Here is a 24,155-nt window from a genome sequence, read left to right as displayed (position 1 = left end):
TGGGCAAGAATCCAAAGCTTTACCCGGTACTGTGCTTGGGTTCCAACTGCCGAAATCTCTGTTAAGACTTACTCCAGCCCATCTACACCCTCCCAGCCATTGAAGCCCTCCCCTGCCCATCCTCCACCAAATGGCCATACACAGACACAGACCGTGCAAGTCTGCCCAGTAACTGGCCTAGTTCAATATTTAATCTTATTTTCTGATTCTAAATCTTCTGTGTTCATCCCACGCTTCTTTGAACTCAGTCACAGTTTTACTCTCCACCACCTCTCTAGGGAGTGCATTCCAGGCATCCACTACCCTCTCCGTAAAGTAGAATTTCCTAACATTGCCCCTGAATCTACCACCCCTCAACCTCAAATTATGTCCTCTGGTTTTACCATTTTCCTTTCTCTGGAAAAGATTTTGTTCTACGTTAATACCCTTTAAGTATTTGAACGTCTGAATCATATCTCCCCTGTCTCTCCTTTCCTCTAGGGTACATGGACAAAGTGCCCCCACGACCAGGAAGTGGTTTAAGAGGGGAGCTAGGCCAGCGTGAGTAGCAGGCTGGAGAAGTTGATTGCATTGGCAAAGATCTAAAGAGATATTTGGGGGGGGGGGGGATGCGGTGCCCCCACCAAGATGATGCTTGGAGCGGTCCGTTCCCTCTTTGCTATGCCGTTGGACATGTAGTCTGGGAAGCAGATAGGAGTAGGCGATGGATGGATAGATTTTCTTCACCTTAGGAACTGACTCACTTGGAGTCTGAGTTTGTGCACCAGTGGGTCCAACACCAGCTGGTTCCCAGTGCCATTTAGACATAGAAATGGGGGGGGGGGGGTAGGTTTTAGCCAGTAGTGCTCAGTGTCTTACTGACTGCTGCCAGCTTTATGCCCAGATAGTCAATGCCAACATCTGTGACTGGACAAAGTAAGGTCGGTTAATTGTGATATTCGGCACTTAAGCAGCTCTGTTCACTCTGCCCCGGGAATACCCATCAAATAGCCCATTTAGGCTGAGGCACTAACCAGACATTTTCAGTGGCACGGTCCAATTAAGAATAGGCCTGGACATGCAATTTAAATGGCCAAAAACTGTTTCAGCTTTTTAAAATCACTTTGATTATCTGCCCCCTAGAAGATTATCTACTACCACCCTGGAATTCCCCAATTTCTCTCTATATAACAGGTTATAGCATATAACGATTTATATGCCCCAAATTCTTGATTCAAGTTGGCCTACTTTTTTAAAAAGAAGAACTTAGGCACTCAGACCTTTGCTGACTAGGGATGTGGAGGGGAACAGTTTTTGATTCGTTTAGTTTTTTGTGTTTTATTTGCAGTTTTTTTTTCATTTTGGTTTTATAACATTTCTTTTTTTTTGGGGGGGGGGGGTTTCTTTTTTCAGTTCCTTCGAAATGTGTACAACCAGAAATAGTCCAAAGAAAAAAAATGTAATTTCCAGAATCATTCAAGTGGAAGACAAACTATAGGATCTGGATGTCATCGTAGACCATACAATGAAACCTTCTGCCCAATGTGTGGCGGTGGCCAAAAAATCAAACAGGATGCTAGGAATTATTAAAAAAGGGATGGTTAACAAGACTAGGAATGTTAGAATGCCCCTATATCGCTTCATGGTGCGACCTCATCTCGAGTATTGTGTTCAATTCTGATCTCCTTATCTCAAGAAAGATATACTGGCACTAGAAAAGGTTCCAAGAAGAGTGATCATAAGAACATAAGAATTGCCACTGCTGGCTCAGACCAGTGGTCCGCTCACGTGGCGGTGCTCAGGTCAAAGACCAGTGCTCTAAATGAGTCCAGCCCCACCTGCGTACATTCCAGTTTAGCAGGAACTTGTCCAACTTTGAATTGAATCCCTGGAGGGTGTTTTCCCCCTATGACAGACTCCAGAAGAGCGTTTCAGTTTTTTACCACTCTCTGGGTGAAGAAGAACTTCCTTCCATTTGTACAGAATCTATCCCCTTTCAACTTTAGAGAGGGCCCTCTCGTTCTCTCTACCTTGGAGAGGGCGAACAACCTGTCCTTATCTACTAAGTCTATTCCCTTCAGTACCTTGAATGTTTCGATCATGTCCCCTCTCAGTCTCCTCTTTTCAAGGCAGAAGAGGCCCAGTTTCTCTAATCTCTCATTGTACGGCAATTCCTACAGCCCCTTAACCATCTTAGTCGTTCTTCTCTGGACCTTTTCGAGTAATTTCTTAAAAATTAGTTTAAACACAATGCTTAAACTGATACGGTTGCCACTGCTGCTGCTGAATATTGGAGCAGGTGAAATATAAAACAAATAGAAATAAATGAAAATGAATGGTCTGAGGGTAATTACTGTATGTAAAAGGTTGCCCTGGTTGAGAGGGCAGGAAGGCACTTGCTTCAAGCTTCTTTTATGAACACATAGGCACCTGCATGTCTTTATGAGATACTTGGAGTAAATCAGAAGAAATTGCAGTTATCTGGAAGCTGTGGACATTTAGGCTTGCTCAGGAGCTGGTGTAAATCATTCCTAGCATTCTGTTCGCCCTTTTTGCCGCCGCTGCGCATTGTGCAGACGGCTTCATCAAGATGATAAAGGGGATGGAACTCCTCTCGTACGAGGAGAGACTAAAATGGTTAGGGCTCTTCAGCTTGGAAAAGAGACGGCTGAGGGGAGATAGGATTGAAGTCTACAAAATCCCGAGTGGAGTAGAACGGGTACAAGTGGATCGATTTTTCACTCTGTCAAAAATTACAAAGACTAGGGGACACTCGATGAAATTATAGGGAAATATTTTTAAAACCAATAGGAGGAAATATTTTTTCACTCAAAGAATAGTTAAGCTCTGGAATGCGTGCGTTGCCAGAGGATGTGGTAAGAGCAGATCGTGTAGCTGGTTTTAAGAAAGGTTTGGACAAGTTCCTGGAAGAAAAGTCCATAGTCTGTTATTGCATTTTTACTGTATGTTCGGTTCTTATTTCTTGTAAACTGCCTAGAACCATTCTTTTAAATTGTACTTAAAAAAAAAAATCATATTCTTCACTGTAGGATCAGTTTTTATTTATTGTACATTGTTTAAAATTGTACTCTTCACTGTATGACTAATGCTTATTTGTTGTAAACCGCCTAGAACCATTTTTGGTTAGGTGGTATATAAAAACCAAAATTATTATTATTATTATTATTACTGCTTTGTGGATGGAAGGAGGAAAGGGGTTGTCAGGACTGGATCTGCTGCTTCGGGTAAGGGAGGGAGGGAGTAGGGGGAGAGAAAGTGGAAGTGGGGGGAGAGAAAGTGACCCAGAAAGAAGAGAAGAACAGATGCTGGACCTGCAAGTGGGGGTGGGAGGATGATAGTGTGAGGTGGGAAGGAAGACAAAACTATTTTAACAGTAACTCTCAAATAACCAGCAACTACAGCTATCCGGCATCCACCAGTCCCCAAGGGTGCTGGATAACTGAGATACTACTGTATTTTTTTCATAACCTCATCGCTATTTGTATAGTCCAGGACCTCTGGAATACCTCTAAATTGCAAAATGTCGTGTAAAAAGGGAGCGGTGATGTGTGGTTATTTGATGTAGTTTTGTTATGAAGATTATGTGTAACATTTTGGGCTCCTTTTACTAAGGTGCGCTAGGGTTTTTGGCGCACGCACGAAATTACAGCGCGCTAAACCGCGCAGTATGCTTCTAGAATAACGCCAGTGTGCTCGGCAATTTAGCGCGCGCTGTTCCGTGCACCTTTGTAAAAGGAGCCCTTTGAGTTGGTTTAATTGTAATCTGCTTAGGCCGTAAGCGGAAAAGAAAATTTAAAAATAAAAAAATAAATTCAGAAGCAACATTTTAGGGGGTCTTTTAATAAAGATTAATGCATATTATACGCCACAGGACACATTTTAGTCCTATGGGCCTTGTAGATAACATGGGCTAATCTTTAGTAGAAGACCCTTTTACTGTTATCAGGAAATTGAACTAGGCCTAATCCCCATCTACCATTATAGAAACTCCACACCTGATTATATCTAAGCAAGGAGCTAAGAGTCTCTTCTAATATTAAAATATCTCCTTTCATTTTCTTTAGATAATTAAGGATTTTCTTCCTTTTTATAGGGCGATTCATTCTCTGGCTATTCAGAGATAGTATTTATACTTTCAGTGGAGTGATTCATGAATATTATATGTAGAAAATAAAATTAATATTGTAAAATAAATAAATGTGTGTATGAAAAGGTCTTTCAATATAAACCATCTGGTAGCTATCCTCATAAATTCTTTTTCTCTCTTGCTAAACAAGAACATGTGGCTCGAGTAGAGCAAATCCAACATATTCTTGCTTGCTGGCCTAGGCAGTACTTAATTAGGGGTGAAACCCAGAAAGAAAAGTAGAGTATAATGGGGAGTCTGTTACATTCACACAAGACAGCAGGGCAATGTTCAAATAACATACATAGTAACATAGTAGATGACGGCAGATAAAGACCCGAATGGTCCATCCAGTCTGCCCAACCTGATTCAATTTAAATTTTTAAATTTTTTCTTCTTAGCTATTTCTGGGCAAGAATCCAAAGCTTTACCCGGTACTGTGCTTGGGTTCCAACTGCCGAAATCTCTGTTAAGACTTACTCCAGCCCATCTACACCCTCCCAGCCATTGAAGCCCTCCCCTGCCCATCCTCCTCCAAACGGCCATACACAGACACAGACCGTGCAAGTCTGCCCAGTAACTGGCCTAGTTCAATCTTTAATATTATTTTCTGATTCTAAATCTTCTGTGTTCATCCCACGCTTCTTTGAACTCAGTCACAGTTTTACTCTCCACCACCTCTCTCGGGAGCGCATTCCAGGCATCCACCACCCTCTCCGTAAAGTAGAATTTCCTAACATTGCTCTTGAATCTACCACCCCTCAACCTCAAATTATATCCTCCGGTTCTATCATTTTCCTTTCTCTGGAAAAGATTATGTTCTACGTTAATACCCTTCAAGTATTTGAACGTCTGAATCATATCTCCCCTGTCTCTCCTTTCCTCTAGGGCAGTGATGGCTAACCTTTTTGAGCCCAAGTGCCCAAACTGCCGCACAAAACCAAAGAATCTCCTCAAAGTGCCAGCACGTCAATTAAACCTTAATAACAAGATTTTAGTATCTAAAAACTCTTTATAAAGTTGCCTGAACTATGTAACATCATTTTTAAAGGTTGGAATCTTTGTATTGTCAGAGAATCAATTTGATTCACAATCCTTTGATTTTCATTTCAATTTATTGGCAATTTATAATGTTTTAATGATTTCATTCATGGGCCGAATACACACATACTTTTCTCTGTCGCCGCACTCTTTGACCAAAAGATTTGTAAGCCTGCAACCACGTCAAGGTAGACTCTTTCAGCAGCTCCCCTCCCTCCCCCTTATCTTTGTGGCCAAGTCAAAATGATCTACCAACAATAAAATTTTAAAAACACAAAGCACGCTGTACGCAGAGAAAATGTTAATTATCATTTATATTCTGCGGGTTTTCAAAGAGGTCAAGGCAGATGACTTTATGCAATGTCACCTCAGTAACATCTATACAAAAATAGACAAATATTCCCCCTCCCTTTTTACTAAACCGCGATAGCGGTTTTTAGCGCAGGGACCTGCGCTGAATGCTCCACGCTGCTCTTGAAGCTCATAGGCTCCCTGCGCTAAACGCTATTGCGGTTTAGTAAAAGGGGGCCATAGTGCAAAATATAGACAGCATATATAAATTCTCAAAACGGACACATTTTGATCACTAAATTGAAAATAAAATCATTTTCCTACCTTTGGTAATTTCATCAGTCTCTGGTTGCACTTTATTCTTCTGACTGTGCATCCAATATTTCTTCCCTTTTTTAGCCTCCTGTATGCTTTCTCTCCTCCAGACCTCATTCCCTCCCCAAACTTTTTCTTTGTTTCACCCTGCCCCCTTCTTTCTTTTTCTCTCTCTCCATACCCCCTTTCATTCTGTATGTCTGTCTTTCTCTCTCTCTCCGTGCCCCATTTTTCTTTGTTTCACCCAGCCCTCTTTCTTTTTTTTTTTTTGGCTCCCTGTCCCCCCCTTTCTTTCTTTCTCCTTGCCCTCTCCTATGGCACCACCATTGGGAAAATGCTGCCACCGCCACTGGGGAATAGGCTGCCACTGCCGCTATCGGGAACAGGCCGGCGCCGAGTTCGCCCTGCTTCTCTTCCCCACGGGGCCGACCAACTCTCGCCACTCGACGTCAATTCTAACATCGGAGAGGATGTTCTGGGCCAGCCAGGCAGCGATTGGCTGGCCCAGAACGTCCTCTCCGACATCAGAATTGACGCGGGTGGCGAGAGTTGGTCGGCCCCACAGGGAAAAGCAGGGAGAACTTGGCACCGGCCTGTTCCCAATGGCGGCGGTGGCACTCAAGTGGCTAAAGAGACGCAGTTTGCCAGCCTAGGGAGAACACTGGAAGGTGGCCAGCTGTGCACCCCCTTGGGGTGTAAAACCGGGGCAGACCGCCCCCACCCCCACCTTGGTATGCCACTGTCTGTACCTCACTCCCTCCCTATGACCAAAAATTCTCCTTTCTTCTATTCCCCGTGTACACAACCATCTCTTTCCCTCCCTTCCTCTCTCCCAAGTCCTTGCCTTCTGTGTCCAAAAACACATTCCCTCCCCCACCTCAGCATCTCCCTCCCTTCCTTTCTCCCAAGTCCATGCCTTCTGTGTCCAAAAACCCATTCCCTCCCCCACCTCAGCATCTCTTTCCCTCCCTTCCTCTCTCCCAAGTTCATGCCTTGTGTCCAAAAACCCATTCCCTCCCCCACCTCAGCATTTATTTCCCTCCCTTCCTCTCTCCCAAGTCCATGCCTTCTGTGTCCAAAAACCCATTCCCTCCCCCACCTCAGCATCTCTTTCCCTCCCTTCCTCTCTCCCAAGTTCATGCTTTCTGTGTCCAAAAACCCATTCCTTCCCCCACCTCAGCATCTCTTTCCCTCCTTTCCTCTCTCCCAAGTTCATGCCTTCTGTGCCCAAAAACCCATTCCCTCCCCCACCTCAGCATCTCTTTCCCTACCTTTCTCTCTCCCAAGTCCATGCCTTCTGTGTGCAATAACCCATTCCCTCCCCCACCTCAGCATCTCTTTCCCTCCTTTCCTCTCTCCCAAGCTCATGCTTTCTGTGTCCAAAAACCCATTCCCTCCCCCACCTCAGCATCTATTTCCCTCCCTTCCTCTCTCCCAAGTCCATGCCTTCTGTGTGCAAAAACCCATTCCCTCCCCCACCTCAGCACCTCTTCCCCTCCCTTCCTCTCTCCCAAGTTCATGCCTTCTGTGTCCAAAAACCCATTCCCTCCCCCACCTCAGCACCTCTTCCCCTCCCTTCCTCTCTCCCAAGTTCATGCCTTCTGTGTCCAAAAACACATTCCCTCCCCCACCTCAGCACCTCTTCCCCTCCCTTCCTCTCTCCCAAGTTCATGCCTTCTGTGTCCAAAAACCCATTCCCTCCCCCACCTCAGCACCTCTTCCCCTCCCTTCCTCTCTCCCAAGTTCATGCCTTCTGTGTCCAAAAACACATTCCCTCCCCCACCTCAGCATCTCTTTCCCTCCCTTCCTCTCTCCCAAGTCCATGCCTTGTGTCCAAAAACCCATTCCCTCCCCCACCTCAGCATCTCTTTCCCTCCCTTCCTCTCTCCCAAGTTCATGCTTTCTGTGTCCAAAAACCCATTCCTTCCCCCACCTCAGCATCTCTTTCCCTCCTTTCCTCTCTCCCAAGTTCATGCCTTCTGTGTACAAAAACCCATTCCCTCCCCCACCTCAGCATCTCTTTCCCTCCCTTCCTTTCTCCCAAGTTCATGCCTTGTGTCCAAAACGCACTCTCTCCCCCTTTTGTGTTCCCCGTTTGTCTCCCAGCCCATCTTAGCAACTTTCTCAGCAAAATGTAGCTCGAGCCGCGTAGGCTTGTCTTCTATTTCCTGCCTGTCCCGCCGCGCACACATAGCCGATCGGAAATCTTCCCCGACTTCAGCGCTGACGTCGGAGGGCGGGCTTTGCTTAAGCCCTCCCTCCGACGTCAGCGCTGACGTCGGGGAAGATTTCCGATTGGCTGTGTGAGCGGCAGGGCAGTCGGAGTAGACGACGAGCCTCGCGGCTCGAGTTATATTTAACCCCGCGGGTCCCCCATCGTCCCCGTTCAGCTCTCTCTCCTGTGCACTCCCTGGTAGTACTGCCCTGATGGCGGCCCTGCGCGTGCCAGCTGCAAGGCCTTCGCATACCACAGTTGGCACGCTGCTCTAGGGTATACATATTCAGGGCTTCCAGTCTCTCCTCATACATCTTCTGGCGCAAGCCTTCTATCATTTTCGTAACCCTCCTCTGGACTGCTTCAACTCTTCTTACGTCCTTCGCCAGATACGGTCTCCAAAACTAAACACAATACTCCAAGTGGGGCCTTACCAATGACCTGTACAGGGGCATCAACACCTTCTTCCTTCTACTGGCTACGCCTCTCTTTATACAGCCCAGCATCCTTCTGGCAGCAGCCACTGCCTTGTCACACTGTTTTTTCACCTTTAGATCTTCAGACACTATCACCTCAAGGTCCCTTTCCCCGTCCGTGCATATCAGCTTCTCTCCTCACAGCATATACAGTTCCTTCCAATTATTAATCCCCAAATGCATTACTCTGCATTTCTTTGCATTGAATTTTAAATATCTTTATTCATTGTCAAAAATTACAACAAGTGTACAATATTCATTCAAAAATACCTTAATTCATCACTTGACATTCTTATTTGTATTACTCCAATGAAATAATTATATAAGAAACCCATCCCTCCCTCCCACATACCAATTTGTATTACTCCAAATAAATAGGAAGAAACCCACCCCTCCCACCCATATTCAATAAATAACAAATATCAATTATTATCCTTCAAAATCCCACCCCCTATCTTCTTCAATATTTTAGTGTTTAAGATGTCTGATCGTTAGAATAAATCGCCAATGGCTCCCAAATCTTTGCATTGAATTTTAGTTGCCAGGCATTAGACCATTCCTCTAACTTTTGCAGATCCTTTTTCATATTTTCCACTCCCTCTTCGGTGTCTACTCTGTTACAAATCTTGGTATCATCTGCGAAAAGGCACACTTTTCCTTCTAACCCTTCAGCAATGTCACTCACAAACATATTGAACAGGATTGGCCCCAGCACCGAACCCTGAGGGACTCCACTAGTTATCTTTCCTTCCTTTGAGCGACTTCCATTAACCACCACCCTCTGGCGTCTGTCCGACAGCCAGTTTCTGACCCAGTTCACCACTTTGGGTCCTAACTTCAGCCCTTCAAGTTTGTTCAACAGCCTCCTATGAGGAACTGTATCAAAGGCTTTGCTGAAATCCAAGTAAATTACATCTAGCATATGTCCTCTATCCAGCTCTCTGGTCACCCAATCAAAAAATTCAATCAGGTTCGTTTGTTCCGATTTACCTTTTGTAAAGCCATGTTGCCTCGGATCCTGTAACCCATTAGATTCAAGGAAGTACACTATCCTTTCTTTCAGCAAAACTTCCATTATTTTTCCAACAACTGAAGTGAGGCTCACCGGCCTGTAGTTTCCTGCTTCATCCCTGTGACCACTTTTATGAATAGGGACCACATCCGCTCTCCTCCAATCCCCAGGAATCACTCCCGTCTCCAGAGATTTGTTGAACAAGTCTTTAATAGGACTCGCCAGAACCTCTCTGAGCTCCCTTAGTATCCTGGGATGGATCCCGTCTGGTCCCATCGCTTTGTCCACCTTCAGTTTTTCAAGTTGCTCATAAACACCCTCCTCCGTGAACGGCGCAGAATCTACTCCAATTTCTCGTGTAACTTTGCCAGACAATCTCGGTCTTTCTCCAGAATTTTCTTCTGTGATGTCCAGGATTTTCTTCTGTGAAAACAATACAGATCATGGCTTTAGAAATGCAACATGGCTATTGAAGTGTTACTGGAACGCTCTTCCGGAGTCTGTCATAGGGGAAAACACCCTCCAGGGATTCAAGACAAAGTTAGACAAGTTACTGCTGAACCAGAATGTATGGCTAATCTCAGGACACCGGTCTATGACCTAAGGGCTGCTGCGTGAACGAACTTCTGGGCACGATGGACACTGGTCTGACCCAGCAGCGGCAATTCTTATGTTCTCTTTGGGTAAGAATAGTGGGGTCTGTGGCCAATGCTTGAATGATCTGTCCCGCAAATAGTGAGAGACAAAGAAGAGTGGCCAAATCCAGCATGGGGGAACGGAGGCCGATGCCCGACAGACTTGGACAGTCTGTGTCCTGCGTGTGACGAGAGATAGGTGAAGGTTGGAGAATTCCACCAGGTTGATCATTTTACTGAGCAGCTTAGAAGGGAGGGGAAAGCTTCTTGACTGATATGTCATATACTGCTGAAGGGTAAATCGTGGCCTTCCCAGGTGGTCTGTGCTGGGACCGCTGCTATTTAACATATTTATCAATGACTTAGAGATGGGAATTACTAGTGAAATATAATTAATCCCTCCTTTTTACTAAGCCGTAGTAGAGGATTCTACTATGTTCTGGAGTGCTAAATGCCTATGAGCGTCCGGAGCATTTAGTGCCCCAGGCTGCAGTAGAAACCTCTGCCATGCAATTGGAAAAATTACAATCGGCTATAAATGGAAAGATCAATTGCCATACAAAAAGGGAATTATAATAATTTTAAAAAGATTTGGGGGCCATTAACAAATTAGTGCAATGAATAGACATCATTTTCCTAATGAAAGTACATTTACATGTAGGGGGAGGGTAAATAGTTCTTTTAAAGGTCTGATTAATAGATTTAAATATAATATATAAATGATATTTTGAATTAAATTACTTCTATGAAGTGTGGATGGGGGGAATAAATTCATGTATGTAAAATCATAATTGTATGAATATCAAGTGATATGTAAAAGTTAATATGATGTAGTATTGTGCACTTGTTGTAAGAATTAAAAAAAAAAAAAAAAAAAAAAGAAAGAAACCTCTGCCAGGGCCTAAATTTGCTGATAACACAAAGTTGTTCGAAATTGTTAAAATCGCAGGAGGATTGTGAAAAATTGCAAGAAGACCTTATGAGACTGGGCGTCCAAATGGCAGACAATGTTTAGCAAAGTGATGAACGAGGAACCCAGACTATAGCCATGTGATGCTGGGTTCTGTGTTAGGAGACAGGAGTCACTGCCCAGGAATCGTTGAGGATAGGTTGAAACCCTCAGCTCAATGTGCGGCAGCTGCTAAGAAAGCAAATAGAATGTTAGGAATGATCAGGAAAGGGACGGAAAACAAGGATGAAAATGTTTTGCCTATCCTATATCAATTGTAGTTCTTCCCCGTCAGCCCTTATGTTAATGTATGTCTGTGTAAGTCACCCGTTTTCCCTGTTTTAATATATGTCTCATTGTAATTGTTTAACTTGTTTTTATGTAATTTTTTTTTTATGTTAACCGCTTAGAAATTAGATTAAGCGGTCAAAAAAATATTTTAATAAACTTGAAACTTGTATAATGCCCTTGGATAACTCTATGGTACGGCCGCACCTCAAATATTGTGTGCAATTCTGGTCACCACATCTCAAAAAAAAGATATAACAGAATTAAATAGAGCGTGGCGAAAATAATAAAAGGCCATGGGACAAATTTCCTATGAGGAAAGGCTAAAGTGGCTAGGGCTCTTCAGCTTGGAGAAGAGACAGCTCAGGGGTGTTATGATAGAGGTCTATAAAATACTACGTGGAGTGGAAAGGGTAGATGTGAATCACTTCTTTACTCTCCAGAAATACTAGGACTAGGGGGCATGCGATGAAGCTATTAAGGAATAGATTTAAAACAAACCAGAAAAATATTTTAATTAAACTCTGGAATTTGTGGCCGGAGAATGTGGTGAAATCGGTTAGCTTAGCAGGGTTTAAAAAAGATTTGGAGAATTTCCTAAAATAGAAGTCCATATGCCATTATTAAGATGGACGGGAAAATCCACTCCTTATTTCTAGGATAAGCAGCATAAAATCTGTCTTACTCCTTGGAAACAGGATACTGGGCTTGACGGACTTTTGCTCAGTATGGCAATTCTTACATTCTTATGTGAGACAAGTAGTGGGAATCCCTCCTGCCTTTTTTTTGGGTGGAAAGGGGGAGGGCAGAGGATGTTTGGGGGGCCATCTGGCATGGAGGTGGGCCTTTGTTGGCAAGAGGGTGTGGGCATCCCTCCTGCTGTTTTGCTGGTGTCAGCATGGCAGAAGGGAGTGAGCAACCCACCTGCCATTTTTTCTCACATAGGGGTCTGGGGGTGACATGGCAGGAGGGACTGGGCACTGGGGGAATTCCCAGGGCCGTGTTTGTCAGGGGTCATTGGGGAGGGCTGTTATTGGTGAGGGGGGGGGAAGATAGTTTGCATGTGTAACACACGCAAAATATCTGTGCCATTAAAAAAATGAACCCCCCTCCCCTCAAAAAAAAAGGCAGACCTATCAGTTTTTTCAGATTGCTAAAACCCTTGCTTTTTTTTTTGTGCATAGCCAATAGATTTTAGTGCATCAATTCCTTGACTAGTTTGCATGGGGTTTAGCTAATTTGCTTGGCTGGATTGGAAAATGGGTGATTGAGGGGAAAAACACGCAGTGAGCCGTTTTGTGCATTGGGTCGGCAAACGCGACCGTCACTAAAGCTGTCAAAAAACAGGTTTAGCGATGACCGCTTGCGTTAGTGCCTCTGGGCCCCAGTTCCTAACAAATCTAAAACCCTCCTTCCTGCACCTTCACCTCATCCACACATTGAGACTCTGGAACTCTGACTGTTTCTTGGGTCTTGAGCATGGAACAGGGAGCACTTCTGAAAATGCTACCCTGGAAGTTCTGGATTTTAACTTCCTACCTAAGAGCCTGGATAATGTGAGCGTATTGACCTTGTTTATGAATGGAATCAAGAACACTTTCTGAAGCTCAATAAAACCCAAACCAAATTGCTTTGTTTCAGTAACACCCTGGCTTCTTTCCCCTGTGTAATTACTGTACTCCCCCCGATATTCGCGGGGGTTCTGTTCCAGGATCCCCTGCGAATCTTGAAAGCTGTGAATGCGGTTTTTCGTGGGGGAGACTGGAGAGGGCAACAGGAGAGGCAGGAGAGAGCAGCCGGAGCGCCGGCGAGTGAAGGAAATCACTCGCTATATGCTTCGACCGCCTCTTCCTGCACTAAAGTCGGGCCTCACCAATCACGAGCTGCATGTCAGTGCAGGAAAAGGTGGTCGGAGCATACAGCGAGTGATTTCCTTCACTCGCCGGCGTTCCGGCTGCCCTCTCCTGCCTCTCCAGCTGTCCTTTCCTGGTTGGCGGTTCACAGTCGGAAAATACTGCGAATAATCGCTGACCTTTAATTCGCGGGGGAGCACTTTACATTAAACTCAGGAAAATCTTTGCAAACAGATGCTGTTCCCAGAATACTTGGAGCTATTCCAACAGGTGAACAGTTTAAGTTTTTAAAAAAATCTTTTTTAGGCGGAGACCGATGTGCTCCATTAAGTCAATGTTTGATTTTCAATATTTTAAAATTTTAGCTCAAGCCATTATTTTACTCCTTTTACAAAGCCACGGTAGCAGCTGTTTCTGCTGTGGTAATCGTTCCGATGCCCCTAGGGATTTAATGAGCGTGGGAGAGTTTGCCTTGCGTCAGCTGCTAACGTGGCTTTGTAAAATGGGAGATAATTTGTTATATTTGGGTATTTCTAAGAAATTACAATAGAGTAACCTTTTTTCAAAAAGTAGCTGTAAATTTGATTTTTAGATCTCAAAAGTTTGATAGGGCTACACATTTAATGGATCAACTCCATTGGCATAAATGCACATGAGTCAAGTCTCTTTCATTTGAAAGGAAGCTCCGGAATGAGAGGGCATAGGATGAAGTTAAGAGGTAATAGGCCCAGGCACAATCAAAGGAAATACTTTTTTTGCAGAAAGGGTGGTAGATGAATGGAACAGTCTCCCGGAAGAGGTGATGGAGACAGAGACTGTGTCTGAATTCAAGAGGGCCTGGGATAGGCACATGGGATCTCTAAGAGCAGGGGTGTCACACTCAAATCACATAATGGGTCGAAATTAAAAATGCAGGCTAAGTTGTGGGCCAGATTTTTTATTAAGATACTTGCCCCCCCTCCTTTGCTGACGTGCAGTGTGGGCCCCAGCGTCGGTGGCGGCTCCGATGCTCACAGGACTTCTGTGCGCTTCGGATCAATCGTCGGTGCCAAATCCCACGCTGCGTGCCAGCAAAGGAGGGGGTTAGTCTTAGTAGAAGTATAGGGATACAACCTCTCCAACCCCACGCCAGCTACAAAAGAAATAAAAAAGACCTTTCCTCTCTTTTAGGTCCTAGTTCACGCTTGCTGTCTAATACCAGCTCTGGCAGGATACACATTTCAAATCTGACATTGTAATCACAAAACAGAAAATAAAATTATTTTTTCTATCTTTTGTTGTCTGGTCGCTTTGCTTTTGGTCCCAGTTTCTCTTTCTGATTTTGTCTATCTTCTAATTCTCTTTCCAGTGTCTGCTGTCCATTTTTTTTCTCCTCTCTTGCTCCAGTCCATATTGATTTTTCCCTTTTCTCATCTTTCTCCTTTTAAAATTTTCAGCTACCTATCAATTTTCCATCTTCTCTTATTCTGTAACTCTCCCATTTCCCATCTCACTCCTTTCCCAGCCTCCTATTTCCTTCTATCTCTCCTCCTCTCCCCTCTTAGTCCCTCTCTCTTGATGCTGAACAATGAGATGGAAGGAAAAAAAAAAAAAAAGAGATGCTGCATAAAAAGGCCAAGCGAGCTGGATTCGGCCCACGGGCCTTGTGTTTGTCACATGTGTCATAGAGAGAGGACGAGATAATGGTTACTGCGGATGGGCAGACTGGATGGGCCATTAGGCCTTTATCTGCCATCATGTTTCTATTTCAGGCTCATGTTGAATTGAAACTTGCTTGTTTTTTGTACTCATCTAATTACATATTTAACAGGAAGACGTCAATCATTGAGCGGGAGGGTCTTGAGTCACTCCTTGATGGTGGAGGGAGTATGTATGACTGAAGGTTCTCCTACCTGATCTAAGGAATGTGAATTATACATTTGTAAGATAAAACATGACAGCATTCTGCCCTTTATTTGTAGGAATGGGTTACTATCCCTGCAGAAAACTCGGACAATCTTTAAAGGCTTCAGGATACCAGTAGAAGATGACCTTTTACGAGTGATATTAAGAAGGTAAGTCACAGTTTTATAGATCATGGTCTGAAGCCAATTGCTTCTGAAGGGTAGCCTCACTCTTTTCCTTTTCTGTCCTTATTCCTAGGTGCTCTTTGTTCCAAATATACCTCCCCACACACACTTTTACAAAAGCATAGCATGGTATTATCCCAGGACAAGCAGGCCTATATTCTCACTGATGGGTGACGTCAACACGGAACCCTTGGTACGGACCACTTTAAGAACTTAGAAAGTTCTTGGTTGCCCGCACTGCGCATGCGCGAGTGCCTTCCCGCCCGATGGAGGTGCGCGGTCCCTCAGCTTTTTCGTTTCCGCGGAGCTAGTCAGTCACTCTCTTTTTGCTTGCGTCAAATTTTGCTGCCTTCTTGCTCACGCGGTACTCATTTTTCGATTGTTTTCTTCAGGATTTGTTCCTTCTTTCTTTTTCATTTGTGTTAAGTAAAAAAAAAAAAAAAAAATTTAACTTTTTCACTTTCGCGCACTTGGCCTGGCGGGGCCTCTTCTCAGCCTCGAGCCTCGACCTTCGATTTGGCTGAGGCTATTTTTCCCTTGATGTCACGACCGTCTACGGGTTTTAAGAAGTGCGGATGGTGTAATTGCCCGATTTCGTTCACGGACCCGCATCGCTGGTGCCTTCAGTGTCTTGGGCCAGACCATAAGGCTGAATCCTGCACCAGTTGTTCCTTTCTGCAGAAAATGACGCTCAGAAACCGTCAGCTCCAGCAACGGTTCGGGTCCGCTATGGAAGGGGATTTGGCATTAGTCCTGGCGTCGGAGTCTACGCCAAAGTCAACTTCGCACCATTCGACATCACAGGATTCTCCCTCGGTGTCCGTGAGTAAGCTGGCTAGGAAGCCTTCTCCTTCCCTTACAGGTCCTCAGGTCACTACTGCAGTGAGTCAAGTCCTGCCGACCTCGAGGCGTCCTAAAAAACGCTCAGCTGAGACCCATTTTGGATCTCAGGGCTCTCAACACCTTCTTGGTCAAAGAAAAATTCAAGATGTTGTCACTAGCTCTCCTGTATCCTCATCTCAATCTCAATGATTGGCTATGCTCCCTAGACCTCAAAGAAGCCTACACACATATACCCATGCATCTGGCCTCTCAGAAGTACCTTCGGTTTCAAATACATCAACATCATTACCAGTACAAGGTTCTTCCCTTCAGGTTGACATCTTCTCCCCGAGTAGTCATGAAATGTCTTATTGTGGTGGCCGCTTGTCTACGGTCACACTGTCTCCAGGTCTTTCCTTACCTAGACGACTGGTTAATCAAGGAGATTTCATCTCAGAGAGTGGCTCATGCAACATCTCAAACCATCTCCTTTCTTCAGCTTCTGAGATTCGAAGTCAACTTTCCCAAATCATATCTCATTCCAACACAGCGTCTCCAATTCATTGGGGCAATTCTGGACACTACTCTGATGAGGGCGTGTCTTCCACCAGATCGACTTCAGACTCTCATCCATCTCTGTCAGCAATTGCTTCCTCTTCAGACCATCTCTGCCAGACACATGATGGTTCTTCTGAGACATATGGCTTCCACGGTCCAGGTCACACCCCTGGCAAGGCTTCATCTGTGCACTCCTCAATGGACTCTAGCGTCCCAGTGGTCTCAAGCCACGGATCGTCTCTCGAAGCACATATCCGTTACATCATCTCTTCTGCAGTCTCTTCGTTGGTGGATGACCTCCTCCAATCTTTCTAGAGGTCTTCTTTTCCACTTCCCACCTCATCACAAGATCATCACCACAGATGCGTCTCCTTATGCCTGGGGAGCGCATATGGATGATCTGCAGACTCAGGGTCTTTGGACTGCCAGAGAAAAGCTTTTTCATACCAATTTTCTGGAACTAAGAGCGATGTTTTATGCCCTCAAGGCATTTCAACATATCCTCTATCCTCAAGTCCTCCTCCTTTGCACGGACAATCAAGTAACAATGTATTACATCAACAAGCAGGGAGGCACGGGTTCTCTCCTGTTGTGTCAGGAAGCTCAAAAGATTTGGTCTTGGGCGACAGCTCGCAATCTGTTCCTGAAAGCTATCTACATTCAAGGAGAGCAGAATTCCCTAGCAGACAACCTTAGCAGAATTCTTCAACCTCACGAATGTACTCTCGACGCTGTAACTCTCCAGTCCGTATTTGCTCAATGGGGCACCCCACAGGTGGACTTATTTGCAGCGCCTCACAATCACCAGCTACCCCAGTTTTGCTCCAGACTTTACTCTCCTCTCCGTCTGGTGGCGGATGCCTTTCTTCTGGTTGGACAGGTCGGTTTCTATTTGCCTTCCTTCCACTTCCTCTCATGTTGAGAACTCTGTTCAAGCTCAAGAGAGAAACAGCCACTATGATTCTCATTGCTCCACAGTGACCCAGGCAACATTGGTTCTCCCTTCTTCTACAGCTCAGTTCCAGGGAACCCATACTACTTTCAGTCTTTCCTACTCTGCTTACTCAGAATCAGCAATCCCTTCTACATCCCAACCTGACAGCTTGGTTTCTCTCGGGCTGAGCTCTACTCAAATGCTTCTCTCTCAGCCTGTTTGTCACATCATTGATGCTTCCAGGAAACCGGCCACTCAGCAACAGAAGTGGTCTCGGTTTTCTTCCTGGTGTTTACTTCATCATCACGATCCAACTTCCTTGGCAGTGGAATTGGTACCAGATTATCTCCTTTTTCTGTCAGACTCTGGTCTTAAATCTATATCCATTAGAGTTCATCTCAGTGCTATTACTGCTTTTCATGAACCAGTGCAGGGAAAACCTCTTACTGCTCATCCTCTGGTATCCAGATTCATGAAGGGGCTTTTCAATGTCAAACCACCTCTCAAACCTCCACCTGTAGTCTGGGAGCTTAATGTGGTTCTTTCCAGTTTGATGAAGCCTCCGTTTGAACCAATGGCCACGGCTCATCTCGAGTTTCATACCTGGAAAGTGGTTTTCCTTATTGCTCTCACCTCTGCCAGGAGGGTCAGTGAGTTACATGCTCTAACATAAGAACTGCCACTGCTGAGTCAGACCAGTGGTCCATCATGCCCAGCACTCCGCTCTCGTGGCGGCCCTCTGGTCTAGTAGCGGATCCATCTTTTACAGTATTTCATCATGATAAGGTGGTTCTCCGTACTCATCCAAAGTTTCTTCCTAAAGTTGTCTCTGACTTTCACCTCAATCAGTCCATTTTTCTCCCAGTGTTTTTTCCAAAACCTCATTCTCTTCCTGGGGGACGGGCTTTGCATACTTTGGACTGTAAACGAGCTTTGGCTTACTACCTGAATTGCACCAAGCCACATTGATCCTCTCCCCAAGTTTTTGTCTCTTTTGATCCAAATAAGTTGGGACATCTTGTTTCCAAACGAATGATTTCTAACTGGCTAGCCGCCTGCATCTCGTTCTCCTATGCTCAGACCGGACTGGCACTGGAAAGTCATGTCACAGCCCATAAAGTTAGAGCTATGGCAGCTTCTGTGGCTTTCCTTAGATCTACTCCTATTGAGGAAATCTGCAAAGCTTCCACCTGGTCCTCATTTCATACCTTCACTTCGCACTACTGTCTGGAGTCTTTCTCTAGGCGGGATGGGCGCTTCGGCCAATCTGTTCTACAAAATTTATTTTCCTAATGGCCAACCTTCCCACCATCCCATTCTGTTAGCTTGGAGGTCACCCGTCAGTGAGAATATATGCCTGCTTGTCCTGAGATAAGGCACAGTTACTTACCGTAACAGGTGTTATCCAGGGACAGAAGGCAGATATTCTCACAACCCTCCCACCTCCCCGGGTTGTCTTCTTAGCTGGCTTATCTTAACTGAGGGACCGCGCGCCTCCGTTGGGCAGGAAGGCACTCGCGAATGCGCGGTGCGGGCAACCAAGAACTTTCTAAGTTCATAAAGTGGTCCGTACCGAGGGCTCCGTGGTGACGTCACCCATCAGTGAGAATATCTGCCTGCTGTCCCTGGATAACACCTGTTACGGTAAGTAACTGTGCTTTTAGCTCCGGCCATGGCGGTAACAACTCCTACGCTCAGAGGAATTCTAGGAGCATTGGAGCTGTTACCGCCATGGCCAGCGTTAAAAACCATGCTATGTTTTTATAAAGGGGGGGGATATTTATTTTATTCTAAACAGATATTTCCTGGAACAAATAAATAAATAGATATTCAGATTATTTACAACTTGATATACTACTATTTGGTAAACCATCCTAGCGTTTAGCTTTATAAATTTTTCATTAAAGCAAGAAAAGAAATTATAATATTATATAAAGGAAAGAAAAAAATGTAAAAAATATAGTTGTGCTCCGTCTCTGGTCCTACATGTCCCAATCACCCAGCATTCCAGATCGACTGAAATTCTGGACCATCTTCATCTAGAATGTGTCTTGAGGCCTTTTTCAAAAACTCCGAATTATTCAAAATTCGGCAGTACGTCTGATTTTCGGCTTAAAAAAATGGGAACACATAAGCCCCTATTATGAAAAAACTAAAAATGGTCTTAGGGATATTTGGAGCATTGAGATTAAGCATCAGATTTCAGCATCTCAGTGGCTACAAATTTGGTCTTGGAGAATGAGATGTACAATGTCGGCGTCTATGAGACAAACTTGGTTTTTTTTTGTTACATAGAGCTTTTTGGACCCCAGTTAGATTACAAAAATTAAATAGTTCCTTGTCTAATAGATGCTGGCATTGTAATCTAGATGTAGGGACTTTGGATCATCTTTTGTTTTACTGTCCCCATATCTTAGCCTTTTGGAACTCAATCTGGGATCAAATAAATTGTTTATTGGAAAACCACGTAGCGTTGTCTTATGATATTGTGATTTTTGGAATGTCGATGAGAAAAAAGAGTCAAATATCAGCGTGTAATAACAAACTTTTAATGATCATGACTGGAGTTGCCATCCAACATATTACTAATAACTGGAAAGACCATAGTAGGCTTAATTTTAATTTCTGGTGGAACTCGTTATGTCACATATATAGAATGGAAAGATCATTGGCCATACAGAATGGAAAATATAAAAATTTTATTCAAATATGGGAGCCATTAACATCTTTTTGTCACGATTAAATGCCATTTTTCTATTAATTATACACCACTTAATGTTGGGTGGGGGGAGGGTTTCAAGTGTAGGGTTTATGATCTTAAAATGAATAAGGGGCTTTGAGGGAGGGTGGGGGGAGGGTTATATTTCTATTTATAGGATATAATGATAAGTTGTTCAAGTGGTCAAATTAAAAGTGTTTATTATGAATTTCTGTACACTTGTTGAAAGTTTAAAAATCAATAAAGAATTAAAAAAAACCAAAAACTTCACTGGCTGCCCCTCGAGGCTAGAGTTTTATTTAAATTTTCTTGTCTCTGTTTCAAATCAATCTTCGGTTTGGCCCATATGTACCTGGTTTCCCACTTCAATTTGGGTTGCACTATTAAGCCCACATGTAAATTCAACATATTTACTCACCCAACAATAAAGGCCTGCCGTTACAAAAGATTCCTGGACAGAACTCTAGCCTTCCAGGCAGGCAAACTGATTCTTTAAAGATACTCATTCATTCTCTCATTATATCCAAATTAGATTATTGCAATGCCCTGTTTAAAGGTATTGCCCAAAAGGAGATCAAGCGTTTGCAGATCATACAAAATACAGCTATCAGACTTATCACAAAAACTAAAAAATTTGATCATATTACTCCTCTCCTCAAGGAGGCCCATTGGCTACCTGTGGCCCACAGAATAATCTACAAGCTCTGCTTACTTACATTTAAATCCCTTCTATTTAAATCTCCGGCATTCATTTATAAATTACTAATTCCTTATTCTTCTAACAGAACTTTAAGATCAGATAAACAGCGCTTATTAACAATTCCCTCATTAAAAATAATTAATACACGTCGACAATATATCTTTTCAGTTACAGCGCCCCAAACCTGGAATTCTCTCCCCATCCATTTACGTGAAGAATCTAATTTGGACAAATTCAAAAGTAATCTTAAAACTTTTTTATTTAACGACGCTTTTATTATTTAATTTTATTCGGTTTTTTCTTTTATATCTTTACAAATTTCAGAATCGATTCATTTTATTGCTAGAATAATTTTCAATCTTTTCCCCTCTTATCCCACCCATATGTGTTTTCCCTTATTTGTTTTTTTTTACTCTGCTCAAATATATTGTAATTTCTCCCCCTACTTACCCTAATGTTTCCAATTAGTCCTGCAATTAAATTGTTTTGTCGTGTTTGTTTGTTCTTTGTACGTTTTAAATATTGTAATTTTAAACATGTGTTAATCGCTTTGAAATTGATAAAGCGATCAATCAAATATATATTAAACTTGGAAACTTGGTAACATTATCATGTTCTCCTCATCCTATCTAGGTTTTAGAAAATTAGTAAAAATGAAACTCTTCAACCGATTTGTCACCTAGAATTTGCTGTTCATTATCTCTCCTATTCTGTATACCGAATTCATTGCTTCTACACTGTAACTATGTCGCTGACTGTCCAGCCTTTCTTTTGTTCTTGCATTCAATGTACTTGTATTCATTAATTCTATATTGTAACTATACCGCTGACTGTCCAGCTCCTCTTATTGTAAACTGCCTCGAACTACCATGGCTTTGGCGGTATATAAGAAATAAATTATTATTATTATTTTTATAAATGCCATGTTTCTGTATCATAAATGACATTTATAAAGAGGCGCCGGTGGGTGCCATGAAACTTGGCTACAGATGTCATTAAAATGGCGTTTTTTACTGAGCTTGGACGCCTACTGGCGCCTAAAAGATTTGCACCGGTTAGAGAATCCCAGCCTAAGTCAGAGAAAATGCTAAGGAAAGAGAGATGGTGGGGAAGAAAACCAGAGTGAAAGGCCAGGAAAGAGACCCATGTGGGGCTGATCCTACAAAGAGGGTGGCAACATTAGGCAAATGGTTAGAACCCGGCATATACGTGTGCAGTGGCATGCGGTGAGGGCTTTCAAGGGATTCAGTGAATCCCCAGCTCTACTGCCCTGCTTTTCTATTTTTTGGGTTTACTTTCTGCTTGAAGCATAGGACACTACGCTCTTCCCAACCATATCTGTTAGCAGTTCCCTCAGTTCGTCAGTTATTTTGTGACACGAAGCGTAAAGCAATCTTTTCAGTAATTGCACCCACACTGTGGAATGCCCTACCACTGACCCTGAGACAAGAAAAGAACCTTAACGATTTTAAATCTAATCTCAAAACATTTCTTTTCAGAGATGCTTTTTTTTTTTTATTTTTTTATTTCTTTATTGATATTTTGAACTTGACAATGTATACATTTGAAAAATCGAAAAAAAAAAACAACTACCGTATTTGCCGGCGTATAAGACGACCCCCCCAACTTTTACAGTTAAAATATAGAGTTTGTTATATACTCACCGTATAAGACTACCCCTTCTTCCGCACAACAAATAAAACTTAAAAGAACATCAGAATTTATTTCAACAATTTTAATTCAAATGTTTACTTACCCCCTCCCCCCAGAGCTGCACAGACCCGACATGTGCACGCATTCCTATAGCAAAACCTGGTTTATTTATCTTTTTAAATAAACTGGCTAAGAAAAGACCTTATTATCACCAGACCCCCCCACAGTTAGGAAGCGGAGCAGAAAGGATAAAGCCCGCCGGCGGACCCACTACTCACCGGACGAGCCGGAACAGCGCTCCGTCTAACCACCACATCCCGGCACCAGCTCCCCTCCCCCGTAGCACGCCTCGCTCTCCGAACCCCAGGGCGAGCTTAACCCGGCCGGCAACATGACTTCAATCCATCGCGCGGGCTCACTGGTGGGCGAGCGAGCTAAGTCTCCTCTCATTGGTTGCGCTTTGACGGCCCGCTGCGTGGTAGGCGGAGGCAAAAGGTGAGGCGGGCTGGTGGGCGGGGGAAAAGTGCAGGGCATGTAAAGTAAGGGAATGTAAACAGTACCCGGCGTATAAGACGACCCCCGACTTTGGGGAGGATTTTAAGGTACTGAAAAGTCGTCTTATACACCGGCAAATACGGTATATGAAAATACAGTATTAACATCAGAAATATTACAATAAAAATTTTAAATCCCTTCTTAACCTATAACAGTAATATTATATTATATTATACTCATCAATATTATAGAATATTATGAAATTTATACCTCTAAATAAATAATACACCCCCCCACCCACCCTGGATGTGCAAAGGAATCTAACATAAAGAAAAAGGAATCACTTTAATTATAATGTGACAAAATTAGTTAATGGACCCCAAATCCCCTTAAAGGATTTAACAAACCCTAAACGCTCTGCCATAATCTTTTCATATTTATATGTTGCACATACAGTTGCCCACCAAAAACTAAAATTAATCCTATCATGATTTTTCCAATTAGATGTGATCATTTGAACCCCTATTCCTGATAAGATCATGAAAAGGCGACTATTATTTCTATCCAAAGTGGGTTTATCATGCAGAATCGTTCCAAAAATTATTGCTTCATATGTCAAAGGAATAGAGGATTGAAGAATATTATTAATTTGCCCCCAAATCGACTTCCAAAAGCCAAGTATCAATGGACAAAAAAACAAAAGATGATCCAAAGTCCCTATATCAATATGACAATGCCAACATCTATTAGATTTAGAACTATCTACTTTATTCAACCGAACTGGAGTCCAAAAAATTCTATGTAATAAAAACAACCATGTTTGTCTCATAGATGCTGACATTGTACATCTTAATCTCCAAGTCCAGATTCGTGGCCAACGAGAAACAGAAATATGCTGTTTTAACTCGATACTCCAAATATCTCTAAGACTGTTTTTTGGTTTTTTATTTAAAAATCCAGAAATCAATTTATACCACTGGGCAGCCTGATGTCCTATTAAATCT

At 43.3% G+C, this 24,155-nt stretch overlaps 1 protein-coding gene across 1 annotated transcript in view; it reads left to right on the top strand.

Moving 5' to 3' along the window:
- The window catches only part of EFHC2 (EF-hand domain containing 2), a 141,113-nt gene that overhangs the window by 97,253 nt on the left and 19,705 nt on the right, over window positions 1-24,155 (top strand). Inside the window, exon 13 of the mRNA XM_033949229.1 lies at window positions 15,163-15,255. Within this exon, the coding sequence (XP_033805120.1) occupies window positions 15,163-15,255 (93 nt within the window). The remainder of the gene's footprint in view (window positions 1-15,162; window positions 15,256-24,155) is intronic.

The sequence above is a fragment of the Geotrypetes seraphini genome, chromosome 6, assembly GCF_902459505.1.
Source record: "Geotrypetes seraphini chromosome 6, aGeoSer1.1, whole genome shotgun sequence".
Taxonomy (NCBI): Eukaryota; Metazoa; Chordata; class Amphibia; order Gymnophiona; family Dermophiidae; genus Geotrypetes; species Geotrypetes seraphini.
The sequence above is the reverse complement of the archived record's forward strand: the minus strand, read 5'-3'. Positions and strand labels throughout refer to the sequence as shown.